Genomic DNA, 13,852 nt, shown 5'->3' with positions numbered 1-13,852 from the left:
AGGATTCTACATGTTAGGAATCTTATCAGATAATGTCTTCAATGTGCTCCTTTTTCCTTGAAGTGTATCAGGGCATAAAATGTCAGCCTACTCAGACCAGTCTCCACCTCACCTGCACAACTGCTTCTAGGTCAATAAGTGATTTGAGTAAACAAAGAGTTCCAGAAATTGATCCATTTTTTAGATATTCAAGTCACACCTACCTGCTTTTCAACAGGACTTGGCACTAACCCAGAGGGTGATATAAAGGGTAACACCATCACGGCTGACTGTTTGCTAAGAATTCATGCAAAATCCTTTAAGTCTGAAATTATTCTGGCAAGAACACCCTATGATCTTCATACTTCTTTGTTCCCCCAAACTTTGGGTGCCTTAAGAGGTTATGTGTTCCAAACCCCCCACCCCCATTTTACACATGAGGAAAGTGAGGCCCAGAGCCAAGAAGACACGGCTAGATGGTGAGAACAGCAAGACAAGAGCCTCGTCCTCTCTCTGTGTAGTCTAGTGCTTTTCCCTAGGGTTCTGGTTTTCCCTTGTACCTTATCAAACTTACCCATAGTCCAAAGGCATTTCTCAACAACACCATATCATTTAGCGTATGCAAAATACATTAGCTTTCACAGGGAACAAGGGATGATGTCAGCAAAAACAGAGGAAGCAGGAGACCGTAAAGAACATCATTAGGTCATTATATACACATATATTTTAAAAACAAATGGGAATGGCTGGAAGAGGGAATTCCCAACAGAAGTTTTATAGTCACATACTTTTCCCTTTTCTTTCAACCAGTCTCCCTTTTCTGTTACAATCAATACAAAACAATAACCACAAAATTATAGTAATTACATAATTTTGTTTTAATTTGGTTTTTCTCATGGTATAGCCACACGTCTTTTCTCAAAACGTTTGTCAAGTAGCAGTCACAACTAGAACACCAAGAACTCCTGAGGATTCTGTAACAATACATTTTTTTAAAAGTCTGCTTAATGAATAGATATCAGAACACTGCAATCAAAAGGATGAAGGATAATTTTTAATAAAAACATTACAGGTGCTTCTTGATTTATGCAAACATGCCCTTCAAGAACTTAACAAACATAGTATTTTGTATGAAATATAAAATGTTTCCTTTGCTTAGTTATCATAGGGGATTACAAAGGTGCATAGCTTCTCACAAGCTTTTTTGTCAGGTACTGTCATTCAAGATACTTTTTACTCCTCGAGTAATCGAAAAAGTTCATGTGCAGTTGGAGAGAGCTTCTGGCTGCCTTCAAACGATTTTAATGTTTTCATTTTGGGTTCTAATCAATCATATCATGCTTACCAACTGGCCTGGCACTCCTGCTATCCATTTTCACTTTTCATTAATGACCAGAGTGAAATAAATGGGCCAATGACACCAAACACTGAACCATAAAAGTTGAAGCTGCCAGAATTTGTGGAATGAAAGAACACCACAAATTTAGGCTCCCTGACAGTTCTCTAACAGCCCTCTGTAAACACCAGACTGCTATTTCTAAAATGTCCAATATAGGCAAACAATTTACAGTAAGTAAATGCACACAAGGGTGCATACCCCTTGGCTAAGTATACCTGCCTCCCTTCGGTAGAGTGCAGTGTAAACTCTGACTCTACGTATCAGAATGACAGGGTGGGAGTTCAGTCTGGGCGAGGGGGTGGGGGCACTTATCAACACGCCAGAACCCAGACCTCAGGGGATTTGGGTTCGCTGCCTCGCCTGAGTGACTGCTCAGAGGAGGAGCCCAGTATGGGCCAGCCCACCCTCTTCTGAAACCCTGAGGTGAACAAATATGGACAAGACAACTGGATCCCTTCCTAAAGCTGCACAAATTTTGTGGCATTTGATTTTCCTTTAGATTCTGCCTTGAATTCTACCCAAGTCATAAATTCCCCATAGTTCATTTTCCTTGCTTTGAGAAAATAAGGAGGGTGATGTAAACCACAGTCTCCAATACTTAACAGTCACACTCAACATATGTCATGCTTTGTTGAAATTCCATCCTTGGAAATGTGCTACTTCAAGAAATTGTAAGCTCAGGAGGACCGGTATGAATGATGATGTTTATTTTAAGAAGATACTTAATTCAAAAGCCAGATATAAAGTGAGATGTCCTAGAGGGTGTACACTTCAGAGATTCTCTAGTAACTGACTGAGGATTTTGTGGTTAATGATCTCCTCCTGAATCACTGAAGATTAATGTACAGTCAATATGATTTTAAGTAGCTCACTATATTCTGGTTCTTTGAAAAGTGACCTGCTGTTCCCCTAATCCCACTGGGTCATTTGTCCCACTATCAAGTTAGAACTTAACATTTTTTTTTTAGAACTCCCTGTGAATATGAAAATGCCTTTCAGTCATCTTACCAAGCAGAGAGAGAGGTGTTATGGAAGAGACAAGTTCAATATGGTGCTAATGCTTTGCAAAGAAGACTGTCACAGTTCCAGTCTATGGCCTCCTAATTTGTCTGCCCTGAAGTGACTATTCAAAAGCTTACTAAACTCAAAGAGCCTCTCACATGCTTGCTTTCCATGGCCAGCACAGCTCCAGGTTCAGAGAGTGCCAAGCCAATGCCCCAAGCCCAATTACAGTTTTTCTGTGTTTCCAGTATCCACCCTCTATGTTTGTTTAGACAAGAAATAATTTTATGTGTGTATGCTCAAGGTGCTGGAAAGAAGCAGCTCACTGTGAGTGCTGTCTGGAACTGGCTGGTTTCTCATATTCTGAAAAGCTACCAGGTCTTCTCACGAAGCTGAGCGAGGCAATGGAAAGCCGTCTTTGTTGGTTCTCTATAAACAAGTTTGCCTGCGCTATACTCAGGCAAAATAAGACACATTAAATGTTCTCAGTCAGCTCTTTCAACTTGACTTACTTCAAAAGTTGTCTGTCAATGTGGATATCAAGAAGACGTCTACATGACAACATACAAACTGTGCAGATGTACACAGGAGTCCCTGAAGAGCTGGCGGGACGCAGGCTGCCCACTGAGCCAGAAGGACATGGGGCACTGCCTGGGGCGCATGGGAAGTGAGCAGCTGGCCACATGGTTTCTTGTTACGAAATACGTAGTCGAGAACAATATTTTGGGCATTTTTGCAAAAATATTTGATGAATATTAAATTTAATAAACATTTTACTCTGTAAGCTGAATTAAGTTCCCACATTTCAGTCAGAACTTCAAATTGACCAGCCAATGTTTGCCTTTTATCATGTTTCTAAATAACTGGTTATATTCATACACACACACACACACACACACACACAAAGAAACACAGACTTAAAAATAGGAAAGGTTGATCATTTTAGGTAGAAACCAGAAATCCAGAAAGTACTCACAGTGATTTTATTTAGACTGTACCTCAGTTTCTCCATCAGTGCAACAGAGCTAGTTATAGGAATCTCCCACATAAGTGAGCAAAAGCTAATTAGATGGTGCTGGCAGAACAATGTAAGGTTTCCCAGGCAAAACGTTTAATTGTGCAGACACACCAAATTATGTCATGTGTCATGTAAAGGAAACAGCCACATTTCTAATGCCCAAGGACTGAAGTACTGAGAAGGTGTCTGAAATACATATATGGGCCAGAAGACTTAATTATGAAATTAATATATATGGGTGTGGGGGTGTGTGTGTGTGTGTGTGTGTGTAATTGCTCAATTTGCTATTCAGTTATAAGCAATTAATGATCAAATGAGCAATAAGGGTCTTGCCTACCTCACCTATCGCTTTTTCTCCAACCTCTCCAGGTCTCCTGACAGCGTTATATCAGACTTTGCTAGATACTCTGCAATTGTGCCCATGAGCCTAATTCCCCCAACTTTCTTTGCTGAAAATGGTTTTTTGCAACCTATGATATGCTTTCTCCCACTTTATAGCTTATTTTCCTTTTGCCAGGGAAATCTTAGCCGATCTTATTTGAGAACATAAGGGCTGGGAAGGGTACATATGGGAATGCTTTGGTAGATATTACTTTTAAAAACTACCTGAATAGTTCCTCTTGCTGCAGCTACACACAGAAGCAGCCCAGAGAAGAGGCCAGGGGATGAAATGAATGTTGGGGTGGGGTCAATGCAGGGCTGGGAGGTGGGAGATGCCAGGGAAGAGGCTGCAAACTGCCTGAGTATATCAAGTGACAAATTATACGTATCAACACATCATGAGGCGCAAAGGTTTTCTGGAAAGATCCTGTCTTTGTCCGTCCTTATTCTGAAGGAGCAGAGCCCAAAAGAAAGATGTTTGCAGAGACAGAAACATGAGTGGCTTTGATTCCTCCCAGTTCAGAATGGATGCTTGACAGACAAATTTCCTCCCGTGAGTGTTTGAATTCCTCATATCTAAAAGTCTCTTTTAACTTCTTATACTTGGAGGAAAGCTATAAAATGTCATTCTAGACACAAGCAGAAGTGAAATCTAAACCTTGCTCTCATCCAGAGCAAAGTCCCCCAGCAGGGCAGAGCCCCAGCCACACGCTCTCTCGGGAGCATCGCGTGCACACTTGCTTCCTCTGGCTGAACCACTGTGATTTTTACTACCCAGGGGAAGTCTCATTCCCTCTTTATCTAAGGTAGCACCCTGGCTATGGGCACTTCAAGCCATGCATTTGACTTAGTATCTCATCCCTTTTGTCATTAATATGTCAGAGAGTCCCATGTCAGGGAGGGTAAGTGAGAAGGGCCTTCTCACCCAGGGCAGTAGAAACTGGCACAACCATTTGGGAAAGCAGTTAAGTGGTATGTGCTCTGGTGCATAAAAATGTATGTGTCCTTTGAGTCAGCAATTCTATTTCTTGAAAACTGATCCTAGGATAATAATAGCAAATTCACAAAACACTACGCAAACTTCATGCAAAAAGATACACTGTGTAGTGCTTATGTGTATCTAAGTTGAAGGCAATGTATATATTCATCATTAAAGGAATTTAATTTTTTTAAGGGGGGAAGGGAGAGAGAAAGAGGGGAAAGGAACATCGATGTCAGAGAGAAACATCAATTGGTTACCTCTTGTAAATGCCCCAAGCGGGGACCAAAGCCGCAACCCAGGCGTGTGCCCTGAACATCAGGAATGTTTATGTTTTAATGTTAAGATTAAATGAGAAAACAATATTCAAAAGTATACCTACCAAATGATACATATTGAAAAAGCAGAGAAGGAAGTAAACTAACAAATTAAAGTGGCTGCCTATTCAGTGAAACTATAGATGATCTTTTTTTTCCTTCTACTTGCCCCCCTAATGTAAAATGTCCTAAAATGCTCATACATTCTTTATGATCAGCAAATAAAAACCATACTGAAGATATGAATGACAAGAAAAAAAGCATACCAAATACTTTGTTTCTCTTTTTGTGGTTTTGAGGCTAATAATAGCAAGGTTGGAAGCTGAAATATAATAAATTAGATTTTATAATGGTTTTTAAAGTCAATGAAAAAGTAGATTTCTTGAACTATAATTTCCAGATTGTCTCAGCCAAACTTAATTTAAAAGTAACATATTCCTGACTAGAAAGCTATGCTACTCAAACTTGAACAGGTATAAAACCATATCACTTTGTTCCGTGAATTTCTTCAACATTCAGCAAATATGTATGGCACCCTTAACTCTGTGTGCCAGGCGCTAGGGATCCCAAAGTGAATAAAGCAGATGGGATTTGTGCACTTAGGAAGCTTATAGCAGAGTGGGCTGAAAGGGAGGGTTTGTATGTATACATCAACCCAGCTGAAGCTGATTCAATTACTCCTGCCAAAATCAGATCCTAGAACTGGAAAGAATTTCCTATCATTCTGTACTTAAAAATAAAAACTCCAGTTATTATGCACATCTTACTCCCTCTTTCCAAAGAGCATTTTGTGAAATATACAAGAACTTTGGAGAGGTGGTAGACAGAAATCCAGAATACCGGTTTCAATTCACTCACCAGGTGTGCTCCCTGCCTCCCGCAGGTGAATCCTTTTCTGAGTCTTCCTTATTAAAATATAGATGATAATAGCTTATGTTGGATTTTGTTCTGAGGATTACAGAAATCATTGGTTGGCAAGCGAGCCCAGCACAGTGCCAGGAACAGAGCAAGTGCTCAACAAATCATTCCTTTCTCTTGAAATATACATGTTTACACATAAAAACACTGAAGAATCGAATAAGAATAAAGATGTAAAATCCATGAAATGTGGGGTGGGGTTTTTGCTAGTGACTGCTAAATGGGTATAGGGTTTCTTTTGGGGTAATGAAATGTTTTAAAATTAATTGTGGTGATGGCTGCTTAGCTCTGGATACATTAAGAAACCAATGAATTGTATACTTTAAATGGCTGGGCTGTATGTTATGTGAATTATATCTTAATACAATTGCTATAAAAATTGTATTTAAAAAAAGTCAATGAAATACTTTAATCAATATGCCCAAGTGAACCAAGAGCTATTCTTTGCAACCTTAAGACCATCAACATTTCATAATTAGAAAATATATTCTTAGTACAAAATATATTAAAACTCTTCCAAGATTTTCTTACCAATTCCTTTCCAGGGAAAAGAAAAACAAGGAGATATGACAATACCACACATACAAATCTTGTAAGAAAACTTCTTAAATGTTTTAGTATATCTAAGTCTGAGGAAAAGTTTGGTTTTAAATGTGTTACATTCTTTTTTTTTTTTTTTTTTTTTAAGATTTTACTTATTTATTTTCAGAGGGTGGGAAGGGAGGGAGAGAAAAAGAGGGTGAGAAACATTGATTGGTTGCCTCTCATACGCGCCCTGTCCAGGCTGAACCCACAACCCAGGCATGTGCCTGGACAAAGATTCGAACTGCTAACCTTTCGCTTTGCAGGACGACGCCCAACCAACTGAACCACACGGGTCAGGGCTAAATGTGTCATATTCTGTATTCACATATAAGAATAAGTTAGCTACAATATCAATCAATCAAACAGGGTAACAAAACAGTTTAAAACTTACTGCTTCATTACTTAACACTTAATGCCACCACCAAAATATACACACAAATGCATAAAAGAACAAATGTTTGGTCTAAAAACAAGCTGAATTCTACCTAATAGCAGCTTATTTTTCAAACTGACATGAGGTGAAGTGACTGTCCATGTTCTTGTTTTTCAGCAAAACACACAGTCACTCATCATATCCAAATATTGGCTATTATTACCTCAGCAGGAAAGAATTAAACTGGTAGGTCTAAAAGTAAAGTAAAACCCTGGACAATAACACAGACAAGCCTTCTTCTTCTCCCTTCCTCACTCTCCTTCGTCCAACAAATCTTTTTTGAGTGTCAACTATGTGAATACCCATCCTCCAGTTTTACTTTCTGATTTTTTTGTGAAGCTAGTAACATTAGTCTCAGTAACTTTATAGTTATTTATAATATACCCTAAACCAAGTTTATCTTTATTAAAGAAATTTTGGCCATTGTACACAGAATAATCAGAAGTAACAAAGGTTGTATGTGGTCAGCAAATACACGGATTTGGTTTTCTGTGTGCGCTGCCTTTTGCATGTGAAAATGGGCAGCACTTGTGCAGCTTGGAAGGTGCATCCTTTAAGCTGCTCTGCCACCGATGGTGATAAACCTCAAGGAACCACCAATGGTGATGAATCTTAAAAAGCCATCCACACTTTCATTGGCAACCACCGCTGCAAGATGGCCCAGAAAGCTTAGCACAAAGTTCATGGCCAATACATGGAATGGCACTAGCTACTGGTTCTTTCAGCCCCTCAAAACCTCCATGGAGTTCACGTTGAGGATCAAGGCGGGACCCTTTCTTCTCATTAGCACGGTGATTAAACAACATGCTCACCTGCCACACTGGGGCTGCTAGATCTCCATTTAGCAAAGTACTTATAGGGAGTACGTTTCCATTACCATCTTAATGTTCACCATTACTGCCCAGATATAGTCATCACTGGTGTGACAGGTAATGAAATGCAGAAGCAAAAGTGGGCATCTTACTCCCCTTTTGTGAGTCAAAGCTGAATTTATAAAATCACTGGGAAATACTTCAATGAATAGTAATTCACTTAGGAAGTCTTGTGCCAAGTCTATGCTCAGTTACTAAAAATACCAAGTGAGCCTGGATTGATATTTAATCTCTCCTCCAATCAAAATTTAAGAAGGAAAAGTTCTATTCTCAGTAATAAGATTGGTACGTAAATGCTGCAAAATAGTAATAACAATACCTTATGTTAGTTCCATCATTAATTACATAAAAGCGTTTGTCAGTTAATGAATTAGTCTGAAACCCCCTATACTGCACATTTAAACACTTATCCTCTATATGACTTTGGAGATACAGGAGAAGCAAAAGATCGTAAGAACATCTCTGGTGGTTTAAAGAGCATTGCTTACTTCTCCAATTAATTACTTTTAACACATTAATTCCCAAGAGTGCTTTTCTTTCCTTGGAAAACACATGGAATTTCAGGTGAAGGGCCTCAGAAACAATCATTCCTCCTCTGACACAGGTGTTAAGTCTTCTCAAGAAAACCATCCTTACTACTGTATCACAAGTTGCCATTTGTATTCCCATTGTCTCCTCTGAAAAACCCCAGTGATTCTCTAAATATAATCCTTTATTTGCTACCTCATTAACTTCTTTAATACTCTGGGTTTTTGAACTATTTCAAAAATAATTCAGCAGAGACCACACAGAAACAAAGCTACCGTGTTTGGCTCGTTGGAGAGGCAAACAGTAAGGTCCGTCTGACCACAGTGATAAATTAGGAGGTATGGAACCACTTTGTTCCCTAAGTTCCCCCCAAACCTCGGTGGAGTTCATGTTCAGGATCAAAGCAGGACCCTCTTTCTCATTAGCACCGTGATCAAACAACTATGCTCTCTTGCCACGCTACATCTTGACAGGCTCTATCTACACTGTGAGGTAAGGAGGACAGGTGTCCCTGTCCACTGCATATCCAAGAAAATGAGGCAATAACACAGGCAGTAACTTCCTTAAAGGGAAGAGGTCAAGCAGCTTGCAAAGGACCAGGACATCCCCTCCTTCCCCTGAGACAGAGGTGCTCAACTTTGTGTGCACATCAGAATCCCCCAGGGAGCTTTGAAAAACTAGACCAGCATCAGGTCTCCAAACCAGACCACACTGCCCACCCAGACCCAGCAAATGCCCAGAAGTGGTGCTGGGCATCAGCACGTTTTAAAAGCTCTCTGGGTGATTCAAAGGCGCAGAGCTGAGACCCGCTGCCCTGTCACCATGACATGTTTTAAAAGTTGTCATTGGCAAATACTAGTTTCTTTCTCTTTGTTTTCTTCAGTGGCTTTGCTGAAACAATAGGAGACTGGAGGGGACAGGGATGACAGAGTGGCAGAGCAGTGGTAAATGACAGCCTTAACAATGAACCATGGATACCGCCAAACCAAGTATGTTCTTGGTAGGCAAAAAACAAAAAAGCCCAATGAGAAACATGAGTCATAAAAACCAAAAGGAAAATACGTTCACAAGAGCTAAAAAGCCAAGTTCAATGCATGTGTATTTACACACATTGCTGTACACACCATGTTTTGTCTGTTTTGTTTTATCCCCACCCCCCCCAAGAGAGCAAATTTTCAAACAAATAACTATACATAGGCATGTGTGTCCCAAATGTCAGGAATGAAATGCTAAGGAAATTCTTTCCAACATCTGTGAGTAATTTTATACAATACATCATTGCTCCTATGCATGCACCTTAAAGTAGAAAGATCAGAGTAGAATAACTAAACATCCAAATGCAGTAATAGTTTTTCTCTCCTATTAAGTATGATCTGAAACCCACTAATTATTTCCAGAGGAAACTTCTCTGGAACACTTTATTCCTGAGCACAATGTGCCTCTCAGGCAACCCGACTTTATGGACGGGCAGCACCACTACGGGGAAAGGCTGTGACTAAAAGCATCCTCCTCCAATGAGGAAGTCTCAGCACAATTAGGCATTCAGTGGAGATTTCATATTCCAGTTTTTCGGTTCCCCACCACCACCCAAAGAATTCACAAGAACACTCAATATTCCCCAAAGACGGAAGATATGAGCTCTTAAAATTTCTAGGACCTTGAAATACAGACATACACAGCCTCCACACGCGTGAATGCACATAAATTAGGTTTGTGAAAAACACTACCAGTTATAGAATACCCTCAAAATGAAAATAGCAGGAAAGAGATTTTTATTCAACTCAATCTACAGGACATTAGTCAAAGGCTACTGACAGTTTTATAACTGCTTGACTTGCTCTTTGTTCATGAAAGCTCATACTAGAAAACTACTGTGGCTTGCTTTCTCCTCCCCTGTTCCCCAAATCCCACTCTTTTAGCTCTCCAAATGTGTTCTGGTTCTTTCTCTGTCTTTTCCCAAAGGGAAAAATTAACAATCAAGTGGGTTTACTTTTTAAATTGGTACAAGAGCCTTAAAACACACTGTACTGAGGAAAAAAATGCAAACGGAACGCTCTTGAAAATGGTTGCACATTAAACACATCTTAGGACTTGGGCCTTTACTGAGACAAGTTCTTCTATGGAGGTCAGGAGTTTAGTTTATTCAGCAAGAATGACTCTTAACAGCTCCAGCACCTCTTGTCACCACAGTAAACATCCACACATTCCAAATCCTGGAAAATGGGAGGCAGTTAAAATAAGGTGGCAGCTGCCCAAAGCTCCATTACTGAGCATGAAAAGCTGCTTTCTGCAGCTCTCGGTGTGCTGCGTGAAGGTATGAGAGACATCCACAGGGAGGGCTGGGGCACAGCATAAAAAAGCAGGTACCTGGGACTCAGGAGATTGATTTTCAAGAAGAGGGTGAATTTAGAGAGGCTTTATAGATATCACTACCTAATGACAACAACAACAGCAATACTGGAACGCTCTTCAAGCATATGTGCAGAGTATCAGAATTCCACGTCAACTTTATCAAGTTTTTAAACACCGAATTTTTTCTAAATAATCTCGTCTTGTGTTAGAGGATAGGGTTAACAGTCAAAACCCAGTAGACTTCTAAGCAAAGCAGAAAATAACCCAAGCCTTATAGCTGTTTCAGAAAGTTTGTGTCTAATTATACAACATCTACCACCCAGGGAAGTCACACTGCAGGAACTGACATCCTAGCCCACACTGGAATGAATAAAATAATGACAAGCAATAAACTGACCAACACTAAGTCACGGCTAAGAAATGGAAGATAATGCTTCATCCTAATGAGTAAATTACCCAAGTACAAGGAAATCTTACTTTCAAGTTTACAAAATTAATCCTTTCTCTTTCCAAATCTTTTTCTGTTTCTGCAAAATCAACACCTAAACTAATTAATTGTGACCTCATTATGTCTTAAATCCTTCTCTATACATTTCACACCAAGATACCAGCTGGAAGCCCTTAGACATCACTTCTGCTCCAGGGAAGACCTAAGGGACGGCGAATTGTGCCCAGTCCACAGAGAGGCAGGGAGAGAGGAGCCTGTGCCCCACCTGGAGCCCTCACCCTGGGTGGGTCTGACCAAGCAAGAGAGTTGGGAGAATTTTAATTCTGGTTCTTCTTATATCCATCCCTCCCAATATGGTTTCATACGACTGGTTTAAATGGCTTCTTAGTTAAAAGCACAAAGAGGGAAGGTCCCCCAAACTGCCAAAATTTCTGAAGCCAGAAGTAAATTTTAACTATCACTTCCGTTTGAGCAAACTAGAGCACTCCCCACATCTACTGCTTTCATTCCCTCTCTCTGGTCCCTTCTCTTAGAATTAAATCTTTATTTTTCCTTACTGACACTATCTACAACTTTTTTTATCTAATTCTGAAATATATCCTATAAAAGTATACTTAATATAATACGTAAAACTCAAAACATTTTCTAAGAATTTTTTTTCTATCTTAACACAGCTTAAGCTATTTTCTGCCTTCAGATAATTATGTTTACACCTTTAGATAATTATATTTAGAGATAATTATGTCACCTGATTTTCATTCTTTATTTTTATTCTCTCCTTCCATTCTTGAGTTTGTCATTACTCTTAACTGTTTGCTCTCAATGACTTCTTTCCCAATAATTCCTCCCAATAGAGTCCCCTTTCCCATCCACTCAGCCTCCTTTGTATATATTTTATTTTTTCCCTTTAAGTTTCACTTTGTTACAGAGGAACCTAAACAATGACTTTGAGTCTCAGACCCTTCTTATTACCCTCATCTTTGTCCTTTCTCCTCTTCCAAAAGACCATGATGTTGACAACTGTCATCTCCTTTATCCTTAACCAGTCTAGCTTAGAGGAAAAAAAGTTTCCCCCGGTGTTCTTCATTTCCTTTTGCTCTCCTGTTATACTTGGGGCATGTTTCTTCCTGATCTTTTCTATTCTACCATTCCCAAAGGAGCAATGCAGCTCTCTCCTTTGTATTTAGTTTTCAATTATCTGTTGGTCTTCCTCAAAGACACTGGCCATCTGAAATATGCAGTACTTTATGGTCATGTTCTATACACGTGGCCAGTCATGGTCTGGATACACTATCGGTATGCCATAGAGCCTGATCTATATCTCCAACAGCAATCACAGATTAACCTTGATCCATTTCTCTTGTACCTTGCTTCTCTTATGAACAATGGACTGTACTTGCCAGATGGCCTGCTGACTTAAGGGGTCTCCACTCAGCCACAAAACAGAACTGACCTTGGGCTGAAGCCTTTGACCTTGGCCTCATTACCTCTCAACACCGAACAGCCAGAGCCACGTCATGGTAATGGCCCTCACTAAACACAAAAGCCCTGGCTCAATTCAGAAGGTAAATATAAGTCTCAACAACACAAAAATCACCCCATTGAGACAGACAGATCTGTTGGCACACCAAGGAGAAAATGACCTTCAGATGTATGCCCCTTTCTTATTTCCATGATAGCTCTGAGGAGAAAGGGTAAGCCTCACCCTGCTTCTCACAGCCCTCCGTGTTAGCACTTAAAGTGGAAAACCACCTTTAGGGACACCCGATTCATTCTGAAAGTAAAAACAGCCATGAACAAAAAGACAAACAGTATTTCAACAAAAATCCAAAGAGCACAAAAACCACTTTTCTTTCCTCTCTGAGTACCGCAAAGCGAATTCCCCTTACAGGTGGACATAAATATATCATGGGGAAAGGGGGCACAAGGAAATATATAAAAAATAAATTGTATTTACCTTCTTCTGTTTCATGCCACACGATCCCTTCCAAATTCACACTGGTCCCAGGTTCACAGGGCCCAAGACACTCAGGCTCTGTCACTACTCCAACTTCACAGGTATTGACACCCACAGAACGAGTCCGAACCAAAAGCTGTTCGACCGGCGCTGCAATATTGGATGAAGATGGGGAAAAGTAGGAGGGCAGAATCTGAGGCGTGAGACTGCTGGAAATCGGCGGTGGCGGTGCTGGCACTGTAAACAGGGGGTCAACCTGAAAGACAGACAGGCTTACTGCAGTGGTGCTGCATTCTGCGAGTTCTTTTTAATGCATTTGTTTACATCACTTCTAGAATACATCACCATCCCAAAATCCATTTGCAATTAAAATATGCTTGGAGTGTTTTAATGGTGCCAAAATATAAAGCAGAATAGAAATAAGCATTTTATTTTTTTCATGCCAAAAAAAGCAAATATTGGAGCGCTAGTAGCTTCTTAAATTATAACCAGGGCTTTAATGTCCTTCTAAATTCACCAACAGACAAACTTCAGCCTCAGTAAGATGTGAATAAAGTATGCTTTGCAAAATTAAAACTATTTACCACTTGTAATAAAATCTTATTTTCAAGGTTATATTATTTTCCAAAGGAGAAACTCTAATAAACACCATATATGCATCACTGGACATCTAAGCACAGGAGA

General features: G+C 39.9%; 1 protein-coding gene across 1 annotated transcript in view; it reads right to left on the bottom strand.

The window, feature by feature from the left end:
• ZNF608 (zinc finger protein 608) overlaps positions 1 to 13,852 on the bottom strand; it is a 104,588-nt gene that overhangs the window by 43,357 nt on the left and 47,379 nt on the right. Inside the window, exon 3 of the mRNA XM_054589887.1 lies at positions 13,169 to 13,424. Coding sequence (XP_054445862.1) covers positions 13,169 to 13,424 — 256 coding nt within the window. The remainder of the gene's footprint in view (positions 1 to 13,168; positions 13,425 to 13,852) is intronic.

The sequence above is a fragment of the Pteronotus mesoamericanus genome, unplaced genomic scaffold (assembly GCF_021234165.1).
Source record: "Pteronotus mesoamericanus isolate MK-2021 breed Mesoamerican mustached bat unplaced genomic scaffold, CSHL_Meso_final scaffold_167, whole genome shotgun sequence".
NCBI classification, from domain to species: domain Eukaryota; kingdom Metazoa; phylum Chordata; class Mammalia; order Chiroptera; family Mormoopidae; genus Pteronotus; species Pteronotus mesoamericanus.
Note: the sequence above shows the minus strand (reverse complement) of the source record. Positions and strands in the feature narration are given on the sequence as shown.